Source organism: Neomonachus schauinslandi, chromosome 5 (assembly GCF_002201575.2).
Source record: "Neomonachus schauinslandi chromosome 5, ASM220157v2, whole genome shotgun sequence".
Lineage (NCBI taxonomy): Eukaryota > Metazoa > Chordata > Mammalia > Carnivora > Phocidae > Neomonachus > Neomonachus schauinslandi.
In genome coordinates, this window is record NC_058407.1 from 59453517 (window position 1) to 59466161 (window position 12645).

General features: G+C 54.2%; 1 protein-coding gene across 4 annotated transcripts in view; it reads left to right on the top strand.

The window, feature by feature from the left end:
- Positions 1-3081: 3081 nt before the first annotated feature.
- ZNF385A (zinc finger protein 385A) overlaps positions 3082-12645 on the top strand; it is a 19845-nt gene continuing 10281 nt past the window's right edge. For 3 of the 4 annotated variants that reach the window (XM_021686730.2, XM_044915390.1, XM_021686732.2), the window contains exons 1-2: positions 3082-3151; positions 9744-9880. In XM_021686730.2, coding sequence (XP_021542405.2) covers positions 3142-3151; positions 9744-9880 — 147 coding nt within the window. In that variant the 5' untranslated portion in view covers positions 3082-3141. Of the gene's footprint in view, positions 3152-9425; positions 9452-9743; positions 9881-12645 lie in introns of those variants that run through there. The other variant, XM_021686731.2, reaches the window with a different exon arrangement.

A 12645-nucleotide genomic window follows, 5' to 3' on the forward strand; every position in this document is an offset into this window, starting at 1 on the left:
TGCCCAAGGTCACCCAGTGAGTGCCAGAGCAGAGTCGAATCCAGCCTTGTCTGACCGTGAAAGCCCTCATTCTTAACCAACATGCCCCTAGGGTTTAGGTCTTTGAAAAGAAATCGAAGTGAGGGAGCCCCTCGGGGTCCTCTGTCTTTTCAAGGCCAGTCCTAATCCGCCGCAAGAGGAAGGAGAGGGTGCTGAAATTCTAATGGATTGTTGGAGGCAAAGATGGCCATGTCATGCTAGACCAGAATTCAGCCACCAGAGGGCAGCATAGCCACAAATTTATGGGAATTTTGGGCGGGGGAGTGCTTGAAGTCCATCTCCTCTTTCCCCCACCACCCAGGCTATTCTTATTAACTTAGGCTTCTGCCTAACAGTGCCTGCATCACCTTAAACATATCTCTTTCCTGGGAGATCAAGGCTGCTGCACACTCCCATCTGTGACTTCTTGATAATTGTACCTCAGACCTTCTTTCCAGAACCTATAAATGAAGAGGGACTGATAAGGAGGAAGAGACCTAGTAAGGCCAAGAGCCACCCAGTATTTCCAAGGATGGCAGCTGATGCATAACAAGGCACTGGGAATTCTCAAGGAAGGAAATCTCATACTCCCCTGCTTGGGGGAGGGGTGGGATTGGCCTCAGCCAAACTCCAGGGGCCAGATCGGAGATTTCTTACAGGGGCAGGAAGAAATGAGGAAGGGAAGTGAGCTGTGTGGGGTATTGGGCTGGTGTCATGGGTGTGTCTGTATAGTGCCTGTAACTGATTCTCAGAGAGTGACAAGGTCTCTCCTGAGGGTATACAATATGAGAAAGGCCACAGTTGCATCTAGCACCTGCCTTCCTGCCCCTGAACTGTACTCAGGCTCTGGTCTGTTTCCCCTTCCAAATCTCCCAGCCCCTCCAGAGGATGTCTGCCTCTCATCCTGGATGCCTGAGCCATCCAGAGGGACAGAAGGGTAGGGGGCTAGGAGGCCTGAGCCCTTTCCTCATCTGTTTGTACAGAGATGGGAAGGAGGCCCAGGGAAGGGAACAGAGCAGCTGGGGGTGCAGGGAGGGGGAGGGGGCTCAGGAGAGGCAGCTGGCAGGCGGGAAGCTGATCTGGGGGTCTCAAGTTTCTTGACATCAATTAGAGCAACCAGCCTGGGCTCATTAGTAGCCCGGGGTGCAGGGCTCATCAATAATGAATTCACCCCGCACACTGCCCCCCCCACCCCCTGCCCCTGGCTGCCTGCAAGGTCACCCCGCCCTCCAGCCAGCTGCCTCACCTTGGTAAGTTACGCAACCCCTCTTCTGAGACCTCCCTAACTCAGAGTCCCCGGGGGCAGTGTGGGAGGGTTGACAAGGCGGAGGGCAAAGGGGTCTCTATCACCAATCAACCACACCTACTGTTGATTCTTGTTTGTTCTGAGTCCACCAAGGAGGGGAAAAAAATGGGAAGAGGCAAAAAAGTTGGGGGGGGGGGGCAGTGCAGGAGGTAGGATGGATAACAGGGCCTGGGGAGAAGCAGGCTCTGTGATACTAGGGTTGAACAACACGGTAGCAGAGTGGAGCTGGAGTAAGAGGACCTCCTCTGACTGGCTAGGAGGACCCCCTACATTCTCTCCCAAGGCCAGATTTGGGCAGCAAGGTCACAGTCCCCTGAGATCTCTGGGCCTCTGTATCAGAACAAGACCAAGGCATTGAAACCCCCAGCATTCTCTTGCCATTGAGCTGGGACATCTTTTCTTCAAACCAGATCAGTGGGGTAAAGGCAAGAGACTGCTGAAGTCCAGAATCAGGAACTTGAACTTCTGGTACCTTAATTAGTCATCTAGTCCCACTTCCCTGCTGAACCCAGGAATGCCAGGCCTCAATCCCCCTTCCCCAACTGTTCCAAGACTCCAGTCCTGCCACCCTTCCACCAACCTCTTCCTCCCTGCCTCCACCCTCCTTAAATCCCAAGCGTTCTAGTTCCCAGTCACACCTCCTTTCCCTCTGGCTGGAAGCTGGCTGCATGGCATTCTGGGAAGTCCTCCTGCCGCCCTCCCTCTTGGGGCAGGTATAGACAGGTCCAGGCTGTAGCAGCTGCATCTTCCCCAGACACTTCACAGACTCCCAGACTCCAGCCTCATGCTGGGGTCCCAGTTGCTCATCTCTAATCAAGTCCCCCTGTTAGTCCTTAAAATACATCCAATGTCCTGCACAGCCCCCTGACACTCTCCGCAGCCCATACATTCTGTCGTATTCCCCATCTTCCCCTCCACCTCACCAAACACCCCCACTAGTCCTCTTCAATCCAAGGTCACCTTAATGGGGAAGGCCCCGGGTTTGGGCCCTGATGCCTGATGGATGCTCCTATCCCCACCCCAATTCAGGTCATTTGTATAGAATTGAGCCTCAGTTCTGGATTTTGTATCATCTTCTGGTTGCCCTAATGATCACAGTTGCAAGCTTCTTTTTCCACCTCATTGATTGCAATCTCTTCACTCAGACCTTCCCTAAGGACCTAGGCATTTGAACCCCAGCCAGAGATCAACCTGGGATCCATCTTCAGCCCCACATTTCACCTCTGGCAGGTGACAACCCTTCAGCCACAGCCACCCCATCCAGCCCCCAAACATCTTGCTCCAGAGTCGGAGAAACAAAGGACCTTAACATTCTCTGCACTCCTCCACACGGACCCTGCCCAGCCTATCACTCTGAAGAGGACCCAGGTGTCCCACCCAACCCAGGCCCCATCCCTCCCCAGAGTACTTAGGCATCCCTCACCCCGTATCAGCTCATGACCAGACTTCCTGCCCTCAGACTCAGCCCTTCCCAGGAACCCAGGCATCTTAGTTCCCAGCTTCCTCCATCACTTCACACCGCCTTGTAGATGTGTTCCCCCCAGCCCTGGCTGCAGTGACACCGTAAATCCAGGAGACCCAGGGCAGCAAGTGGGAGAGAAAGCGGGAGGGGCAAGGAGCCGCCAAGACGTCCCCTCATTGAGCCCAGGGTGCCCGGGTTCCCCCCTCCTCCCGTCTTCACCTGCTGCGGGCTCCGCCCCCGCTCCGCCTGGGCCGGCCTCTGCTCCTCCCCCGACTCCTCCCCCCGCACCCCCAGCCCGGCCAGAACGGCCCCCGGGACAGAGCGACGCGGAACCCCGGGCGCCTGGGTCCCCAGCATGATCCTCGGTGAGTGGGCTCTGCGGCTCGGGGCTCCGGGGCTCCTGGGTCCCTCTCAGTAGGTCACCCCCCCAACCTCCCGGCACCGCGGTGACTGCGGCCGCCCGTCAGCAACCGGTTCCCCCTCCCCCTTCATCTGGCTTCACATCTGGGGGTCCCCTCTTCCCCTTTTCCCCAAGCTGCCGCTTCTCTGGGTAATTTAGGGATCGGTGAATGGGAAAGCAGAGCCGAGTGAGACCCCCGCCCCATAATGAGGACATTGCGTATTCATGAGGCTCATGAATATTATACGACGGTCTACGAGAGGCTGGGGGAGAGGGCTGATCTTGGCCTGGTGGAGTTGAGGGAAAGGTTCTGACCCGTCCCCCCCCCACACACACACACGCCCTCCCCCCACCCTTAGCTCAGACACTCCGACATCCTTCTGGGCCCAGGATAAGGGAAAGGAGGAAGTGGGGGGCGGGCGGGGAAAAGATGGTGGGTGTAGCTTCGAGGTGTGTGTGGTGGGAGGTGGGAACCTGAGGGCCGGAGATAAGGGGGCTGGGGAGAAGCAGGGGTGGGAAGCTGTCCATCCCAGGGCCCCTGCGGCTCCGATCCTGCCTCCGCAGCCATCCTGCCCCAACACGCCGGGACCTGCCCCGCTCTCTCCTTGCTCTGGCTGCCTGGGCCCTTCCTTCCCGGCTTCCTTCTTCTTTCTTCTCCCACCCCACCCCTGCCTTGGGCCGGGGGCACCAGGGGACAAGGGGCAATGGAGAGAGTAAGGAGGGGAAGGGGAGCCCCCGCGGGACTCTGACAACCCTTCAGCCACAGCCACCCCATCCTCATGACCTACATCGCAAGGGAGCCCCGGGGTGGGGGAGGAGAGGGACTAGCTGTGCGCCTGGACTCCTCCTCAGCTCCAGGGGCTCCAGGCCCCTGCCTCCACAATAGTTTCAGGCCTGCTCTGTCCTCTGACCTCTGACCTCTGCCCTGGTTAGGCCGGTTCCTGGGCCCTGCTTATGGTGGGAGACCCCCCACCCCCACCCACACCAGGCCCTCACACTCCTTACCTCCCACTGGGGACACCTGGCTCCATGCTGGTGCCGCAGGGCTTGCCTGGCTCCTGCCTCAGCCCTCTGCTGGGTCCCTCTGCTGTTTGCCTCCTTGGCTCTTTTGCTTCCCTTCTTTCCTTTGACCCCTGTTGACTTCCCACTAGTGGTCTTTCTCCCCTTCTGCCCTCCTTTCTCCATCTCTTTCTCTCCCCTTCCTGTATCTCATCCCTCTCTTATCATGTTACACACTCCATCATAGTTACTCAATGAACGAGGGAACAGAGGATGAATGACTGGTTGCCTGCCTCCCTCCCACGAGTATCTCCAGCAAAGAAAAGACTCCTCACCCAAGTCTGAAGACTATCCCCACCCTAAAGTGATCCTCACCAACACATCTTGGACTCAGGCCCCCAGAGCATGGGCTCCACATTCCTCCAACCTGTGCAATCCCTGCATGTGGGCTCCACCCTGGGCTCCAGCCCCACCCTGGGCCTGGGCCCCAGGGGCAGCATCATGCTTATCCAGAATAGGCCAGTGTGAGCAGCACTTCCCTTGGTCTGTAGGCTCGAAAGACCACCTCAGGGACCTGCTCAAACCTGACCAAGACCCCACCACAGGAAAAATGCCTGGGTCCACCAATTTCACCCCCACCGTATCTCTTGGAGGACCCTGTAGTTAACTCCCTCCTTGTGCCCACCTACAGAGGGGCGGGAAGGGAAGCCTGCCAGCCAGGGCTCAGGCCCCATCCCCAGGGCCCATAGTAAGGTTTTCTGTTCCAAATGCTGAGGTCTACTGAGTCCATGTGCGTGGTGGCCCTGACCAGCAGGTAGGGCCCCGCCTACCTGCTCAAGATCTAGACCATGGGCCTAGGTTTAAGCAGATGGTGGTTCTGGGCTCAATTTCCTGTTCCGGGCCTTTCTTACTGTCCTCTCCAACTAGGCCCTTGTGGGGAGGGGGCATTGAAGGAGGCCCTTTCCTGTCAGATAGGGAAGATTTCCCAAGGATCTTCTCTCTCTTCCCTTTCTGGCCACCTCCTCCCTTTAGCCCTGCCCCGCCTACATCCACCCTAGGGTTATTAAGGATGACGTTTTTAAGTAGTTGTTCATAATCATCCCCTGTTGCTTTCATCTTTGACTTCAAAGCTTTTCCAGCCCTCAGCCTGCCTCCTGTCCAGATGGGAGAAGTTGAGGCAGAAGGGAACAGATACATGGAATTTGGTCAAGAAGTTCAAGGTCTCCCCTCAATCCCCAATTTTAGGCATTGCTGGGGCTGGGGAGGGAAAAGAGGCCCAAAGTCCTGAAGAGAAAGTTGTATTAGAGATGATAACCCAGTCCAGACCCCAATCTAGCTCCTCCCTTGGCCCCAGAGTTTAATTCCCATCTTAACCCAGTGCTCACCCCATGCTTTTCACCACCTTAGGTTAGGGCCCTAATACTACTTGCAACCCTAATCCCAATACCTCTCTCTCATCTCACTCTCATCCTGGCACAACCTTCAGAACGAACACTAACGCACAGCCCTACCCTAACACCTTTCCTGACTCCTGTTCCTACCAGACATGACCACTCCCTGAGCCAGCTCATGGCAGACACTCCCATTCTTTACCACAAGGGCTTGAGGCCCCAGGCCTGACCTAAGACAGCCAAGGGGCTGGGACTCTGACCTGGCCAGAATTTCTGGGGCAGGGAGGAAGGAAAAGACCAGACCTCAGTGGGATGGAAGGAGTTAGATGTGGCTTGGTTGTTGCTCGGTGCTAGAGAGGAAACCTGAGCAGGATCAAAGTGCCTAGGGCTAGGTAGGACAGAGAAAAGGACAGATGGACATCCATCCAAGGGTCTGAGAGTTCACCCCCTCTAAAGTGCATTGGCAACTGTCTTTAATAAAGCATTTGGCAATTCCCACAGAGCTGGGTGGGGCTCTATCTGTTGGAGGTAATTACTCTAACGAGCTTCCCTCTGGAGTGGCCTGCCCCAGCCAGACCCCAGCTCCTCCCTGCCCTGCCTGACTTGTGTGCTATGCATGCACACACTCCAGTTTGCTCTCCTCCCCCCTCCAAACCTGCCTGAAGCCCTCACCTAGCCAGATGTCAGAAGCCCTGGATTTCCTACCTCATTTCCTGCTTCCCCAGCCCTATGTTCCTGCCCTTCCCCACCCCCATACCCCATCCCTGGTCTACCCACAAAAGTGTGGTGCTTGAAAGCTCTGTCTCTGGAGCCAGACAGACAGGTGCAAGTCCCTCACTAGCTGTGTGACCTTGGTCAAGTAACTCCCCTTCTCAGAGCTGATTGTCGTCATCGATAAGATGAGGACTCATTTATTTAGCAAACATTTATTGAGCTCCCTTTGTAGCATGCCAGCAATTTCCATGGATTCGTTCAATCCTCTCAACAACTCCTTGAGGCAGTACTGTTGTTCTCTTTTGCCAAATGAGCTAGTCACCCAGCTCCTGAGCATTGGAGCCGTCCTCAGGGAGATCATGTATGTCCAGTGCCTGGCATATAGTAAGCCCTCAAAAAGTGGCCACTATTATTATTCCCAGAGAAGGGAAGAGGGGACTGAGGCTTGGGCCACCTGAAACGCGAGCCCTGCTTCTGCCCACTCTGCCCATGGGCTGCCATCAGTCCCTCTCCCCATCTCATAGCGCAGTAGACCCAAAAATCGGGAAGGAGACAGATGAATCTCTAGTTGCCCACTTTGCTTCCTTGCCTCACTCCATCCTCATTTCAGCCCTTGCTCCCACTTCCCTCTCCTGCCTCCTTCCCTCCAGGGCTCCTGTCAGTGGAAAAGATGAGTTGCTGGCCATAGGGAACTGAATCACTGCTGTTTGTTTTCCTCCAACCCCAGGAAGTGCAGGGATCTTGCTCTCCCCTTCCTCTCCTTGAACAAGATGGAAGCCTGTGCTTGGATCTCCAAGTGAGACTAGAGTCCTTCGGGGGTTATGTAGCTGCCAAAGAATTTGTTACAGAGTGCAACAGATCTTGGTTTAAATCCCAGCCCTGATACTTACAGGCTATGTAACATCAGCCAAGGTTTTTAAGTTCTCTGAGCCTCAGTTTCCTCATATGTCAAATGGGGAAAATAGTATCAGCTACCTCCAGAGAATCATAGCTGCCCCAGAGATTAAATGTGATAATACTCAGAACTCATTGCCTGGCACATAGTGGCTCCACATTACATTTTTTTTTTTTTTTTTTTTTTTTTTTAAAGATTTTATTTATTTATTTGAGACAGAGAGAATGAGAGAGACAGAGAGCACATGAGAGAGGGGAGGGTCAGAGGGAGAAGCAGGCTCCCTGCCGAGCAGGGAGCCCGATGCGGGACTCGATCCTGGGACTCCAGGATCATGACCTGAGCCGAAGGCAGTCGCTTAACCAACTGAGCCACCCAGGCGCCCACATTTTTTTTTTTCTATTGCCTTTTCCAGAACTCATCTCTGTCTTCTGAGATGGGTGTTTGAGTGGTGGGGGCTTCAGAGAGTCTAGAGTTGGGGAAAGGGTCAAGGAGCTGAGCTGCTCTGGGGCAGGGCAAGTGCCAGCCCCAAACCAGCTGCTAGGGGTGGGTGCTGGGTGCCTGGGACTCTGGGAGCGCTCAGGTTTCTCTCACCATTCCTGATGCTGCCTGGGGCTCGTTAAGGCTGCCCTGGTCTGGTGTGCCAGGCTTGTGGGGGGGGGGGTGCACACAGAGGGGAACAGCCCTGAGGGGACAGACCAGGAAGGGGAGGTAGTCAAACTGCCCCTCAGATGTCTGTCTGTCACTTCTCTCTCCCATTCTTGCTCTCCCTGCTCTCTTTCGGTCTTTCTACCCTGGTCTCTAGCTCTGTGTCCAGTTTTTCAGCAGAGTCTCTTTTTTTCTCTCTCATTTCACTCTCTTCTCTCTGTTGTTCACTATCCTTTTCTCTCTGTCTGTCTTTTTTCTCAATCACTTACTCCTGCTTCTGTCACTCTTTCCCATTCTCTCTCATTTGCTTTTGTCTGTCTATCTGTCTGTCTCTCTCTCCTCTCCCCCTGTCCCATCCCAACTCTGAGGTGGCAGAGGAGGGAATACACACAGGGTTTACAGACCCCCAGCTGCCCAAGGGCCAAGGCCAAGCATCCTGCCATTTCCTTCAACCCTTAGCCCTCTAGAGCCCAAGCTCCCAGCAGCCTTGACCTCAGGTACCCTGGCCACCCACCCTGGCAGAAGAGACAGACCCCTCCAGACCTTTCTGGACCAGCTCCCTGCCCCCAGCTGTGCCTGAGCCCTCCCCACCCCCTCCCTCTCGCCTCTGATTCCCTAATCCCTGCTCCCCCGCCCTCCCCTCTGCCCCACTTTTCCAGGACTCTGATTGGCTGATTCTACTGACTGGACTGGGGGGGGAGGGGGCTGGCAAGGGAGGGGGCAGAACCAAGGGAAGGGGACGCTGTCAGGCCCAGGCCCCTGGGGGGCCAGGGCCAGGCCACTGCCTGGGGGCAGCAGGCACCAGAAACTGAAGGTATGCAAAGGGGCAAGTCTCTATGGAGGGAGCAGGAAAGGATCCCGGGGTACCCTCTGCCCCAGTAAGGTCAAGGGAGGACGGGGCCAAGCTTGCAGGCTCCTAGCTTTGCCTTTGTTCCTGGGAACCCCTGTTGTTGGCAGGGGGTTGCTAGAGCAGTGAAGGGCAGACAGAATTCCCTGACTGGTGGACAGCTAGGTTGCAGAAGGGAGCTGGGCTAGCGGAAGCCCAGAGGGGTCCTGAGGGCCTTTGGCCCATCCCTTTGGAGACTGGCAAGGTTCCTCCCATGGCTCTGGAGGGAGGAGAAAAAGGTTTCGGGGGTGGGTGGGTAGTGGAGTGGCTAGCCTGGACTTTCATTTCCCCCTTGGGGTCAGACCCAGGCATTCCCCTCCCAGAGGCCAGGGTGGCTGTTCCTCCTGCCGAGCTGGAGCTGAACACTCCCAGTGAGACAAAGGGGCACGGGGGAAGACAGGAAGGTTGGGGAAAAGGGGCTCTGAGAATAGACCCAGGCAGTCCACCTCCCAGAGCAAATGCCACTCACCTATTACCTACCCCCAGAGATGTCAACAATTAACTAGGATTTATGACTGGGACAAATCATAGCTCTTCAGGCAGCCTGACTCAGTAGCCCTCCTCCAAATCTAGGCCTCAATATTCCCCTCTGGGCAGTGGGATGAATCACCCACCTGACTCTGTTCTCCCTGGGGTGAGACCTAGCCTTTGGGATTCCTTGGGGGAAAACAAAACCAGAAGAAGGGAGTGACCAGAGCCATGGGGCTCTCGAGTCCTGCTGATCCAGCAGAGAAGGTCTGTGCTCTTCCTGGGTCTGTAAAATGCCTAAAGGTCTTGGGGGAGGGAGGCTGGAGAAGGGGGAAGTGAAAAACACCCAGAAGGGAAGGACTGGTCTGCACCCTCCCCTGGGCCCACAGGGCACTGTGCTCCATTGCTCCGGAGACAGCAAGCAGGGGAAGTGTGTGTGTACCACGGGGGTCACACTTCTGAGTGTGGGGGCCCCAGCTGGGGAGTGGGACGACAGGTTTGGGTGGGGCTCCCAAGCTTCAATCTTCCTGCCCCACGTAATGTTTTCTCTGCCCTTCAGGCAGCCTGAGCCGGGCAGGGCCCCTCCCTCTGCTTCGGCAGCCCCCCATCATGCAGCCCCCACTGGACCTCAAGCAGATCCTGCCCTTCCCACTGGAGCCGGCCCCCACCCTGGGCCTCTTCAGCAACTACAACACTGTGAGTAGCAGCCGGCCTGCCTGCCCTACCCTCCTGAGACCCTGGCTCCTTCTTTCCCTCCGACTCACCCTTGCCCTCTTCTCTTGTATCTAATTCCTTATCTCCTCTTAGGACCCCATCTCCCTGACTTCTAGCTGGTTACGAGCACTGTTGGCTATCTGGTAGACTATTAACAACAATAACAACAATAACTAATATCTGCTGAGGTCTCACTATCTATGAGCCAGACCCTGTGCTACATGTTTTATATGAATCCTCTCATTGAGCCCACCATCTAGAGAAGAAATGAGACCTAGAGTGGTGACTGTGACTACAGGGAGGTGGGAGGGGGGACAGGTGCTGAATCCAGAAGGAGGGAATAAGCAGGGCCACAAGCCTGCCTGTTTGTAAATTCTAGCTCTCTGGAACCCACACCTGGGTGGGTAAGGTCAATGGGGTAGGGCTTAGAGGGCTAGCAAATTTGACTAAATTTAATACAGCATGAAATAGGGAGCCATTATGCATTCCTGAGCAGGAAAGTGACTTGGTAAGAGCAGTGTTTGAGGAAGGTGGGTGGGACAGCTGGATGAAAGGGAGCAGAGCCTAGAGGAGGCTATCCCACCAAGGCGGGCCTGCAGGGAAGCCTGGAAGTCCAGACTGGGCCAGTGGTAGGGGCAGTGTGAGTGTATAGGAAGGGGGAGAGGCAAGGTGTTTCCAAGGAAGTATTCATAGGCCATGGTGACCACCTGGTATTGGGGGGTGGGGGAGAAGAGAGAGGATGAATAAAGGCTAACTCCGGGATTCAAACCTCTGTGACTGGAAGAAGTCACCTTGACGGGGGCAGGGGTTTGGAGGAGGAAGCTGGTCTGGGGTGAGGCTACTGAGCTCACTTTAGGACATGGTGAGTTGGTATACGAGTGGGACATTGAGCCAGAAATGTCCAGCAGACAGTTGGAATTTGGGTCCTGGAGAGTGGGCTCGAGCTAAAGGTTTTGGGGAAGTCAGCTTTATTCAGCTCCAATAACCCACCATCAAATCATATTCAGCTACAAACATGGACTGCGCATCAACTACGCACCGGGCACTGCACTAGGTGTTTCTATACACCTGATCTCACTGCATCTTCACCACAACCCAACAAAGAGGACAGTATTATTCCTGTTTCACATATGGCAAGGCAGAAACTAAAGCTCAGAAGGGTTTAGTAATTTACCTCAGTTGACACAGTATGTGCTGAAGGTATGATTCAACCCTATAGGGAAGCTGTTGTTTTATCCCTGTTTTACAGATGAGAAAATTGAGTACTGGCTATAACCAAGGCATTGTTCTAGATACAATGGAGACGTGAGGGTAAACATGATAAGGTCCAATCTTGGAAGACCTTATATACAGGGGAGAAATATCAACATCTATGCAGCAATCTATAACACAAAACAGAGCAAGAGTTATAAATATTGTAACAGAGACACTGACAATGGTTCAAGTGAACAAAAAAATTTTTTTGAGCCGCTACCATGTGCTGGGCACTGTACGAGGCGTCAGGGATACGGGACTCAGTCTGTGCCCTTGGGGAGCCCACGCTTAGTAGGAAAGATAACAAGTTAGAGAGGTTAAGTGACTTGCCCAAGGTCACAAAGCTAGTCAATTCACATGGATAGTTCAGGCTTTCTGACTCCCACAGGGTTCATGGCTCCACTGCCTCTAGCAGGGACTAGCTATTTAAAGCCATGAGCGCTGATAAGCTTGGAGAGTGCAGCAGAGTGTTGAGCAGCACCAACTTTGACTGGCAGGATTTGAATTGACATTCCAAAAGTACTGGCTGTGTGACCTCAGGCAAATTGCTTCACTTCTCTGAACCTGAATTTTACCAGCTGTAAAACAAGATAGTAATAGTACCAACACACAAGGCTGTTGTGAGAATTGTATTGCATAATCATAATGCCTAGCCAAAGTAAGTGTTCAGTGTTAGCTGCTATGATTATTATGTTATTGCTATTATTTTTATTTAAGAGAGGATCAGAGAGAGAAGGGTAGTATGGCCAAGGCCTCAGCCTTTTGGAATAAGCAGAATTAGGCAGCAGGAACAGGAGGAGGCGCCAGCAAAGGAAATGGAGGAGCCACTGGAGGGGGTGGGGATGCAACCTGGTTCCTGTAGAGTTAGAGAAGCCAAGGGAGAGAGTGTCGCGGGCTGCACCAATAGTGTCAAATTCTGCAGGGAAATGAGGACTGCAGAAAAGCTGCAGACAGGCCTTTGGCAGTACTGTGCAGCAGTTAAGTACATGGCTTTAGAGTCAGGCTGCCCAGGTTTAAAATTCAAATCCTAGTTCAGCCACTTACTAGCTTATGACCTTGGGCAAATTATTTAACCTCTCTAAACCTCAGTTCCCTCATCTATAAAATGAAGATAATAATAGTACTTATTTTGAATAGTGGTTGTGAAGATTAAATTAGATGATCCATGCAAAGAGCTCAGTACCGAGGGTGGCACATTCCAAGGGCTCAGCCAACATTAGGTGGTGGTGGTGGTGGTGGTTTTATTATTCATCGCAGAGTCTCCCCTTCCCTGGACTAAGACCTCCAGATCTCTTTCCTACTGGGGCAGTTCCTACCTCTTAGACCCCTTGCCACATTATGCTTTCCTCTGCCCTTGGACATCCCGCATTGTCTCCCAGAGACAACCTCTACCTCCAGTCCCCTGCTTCACTCATCTCTCTGTCCTAGGTGGAATGAGAGAGGGTGAGATCCAGAGATGAGAGAGCGGGAAACCTAAGACCTGTCCAGAGAGG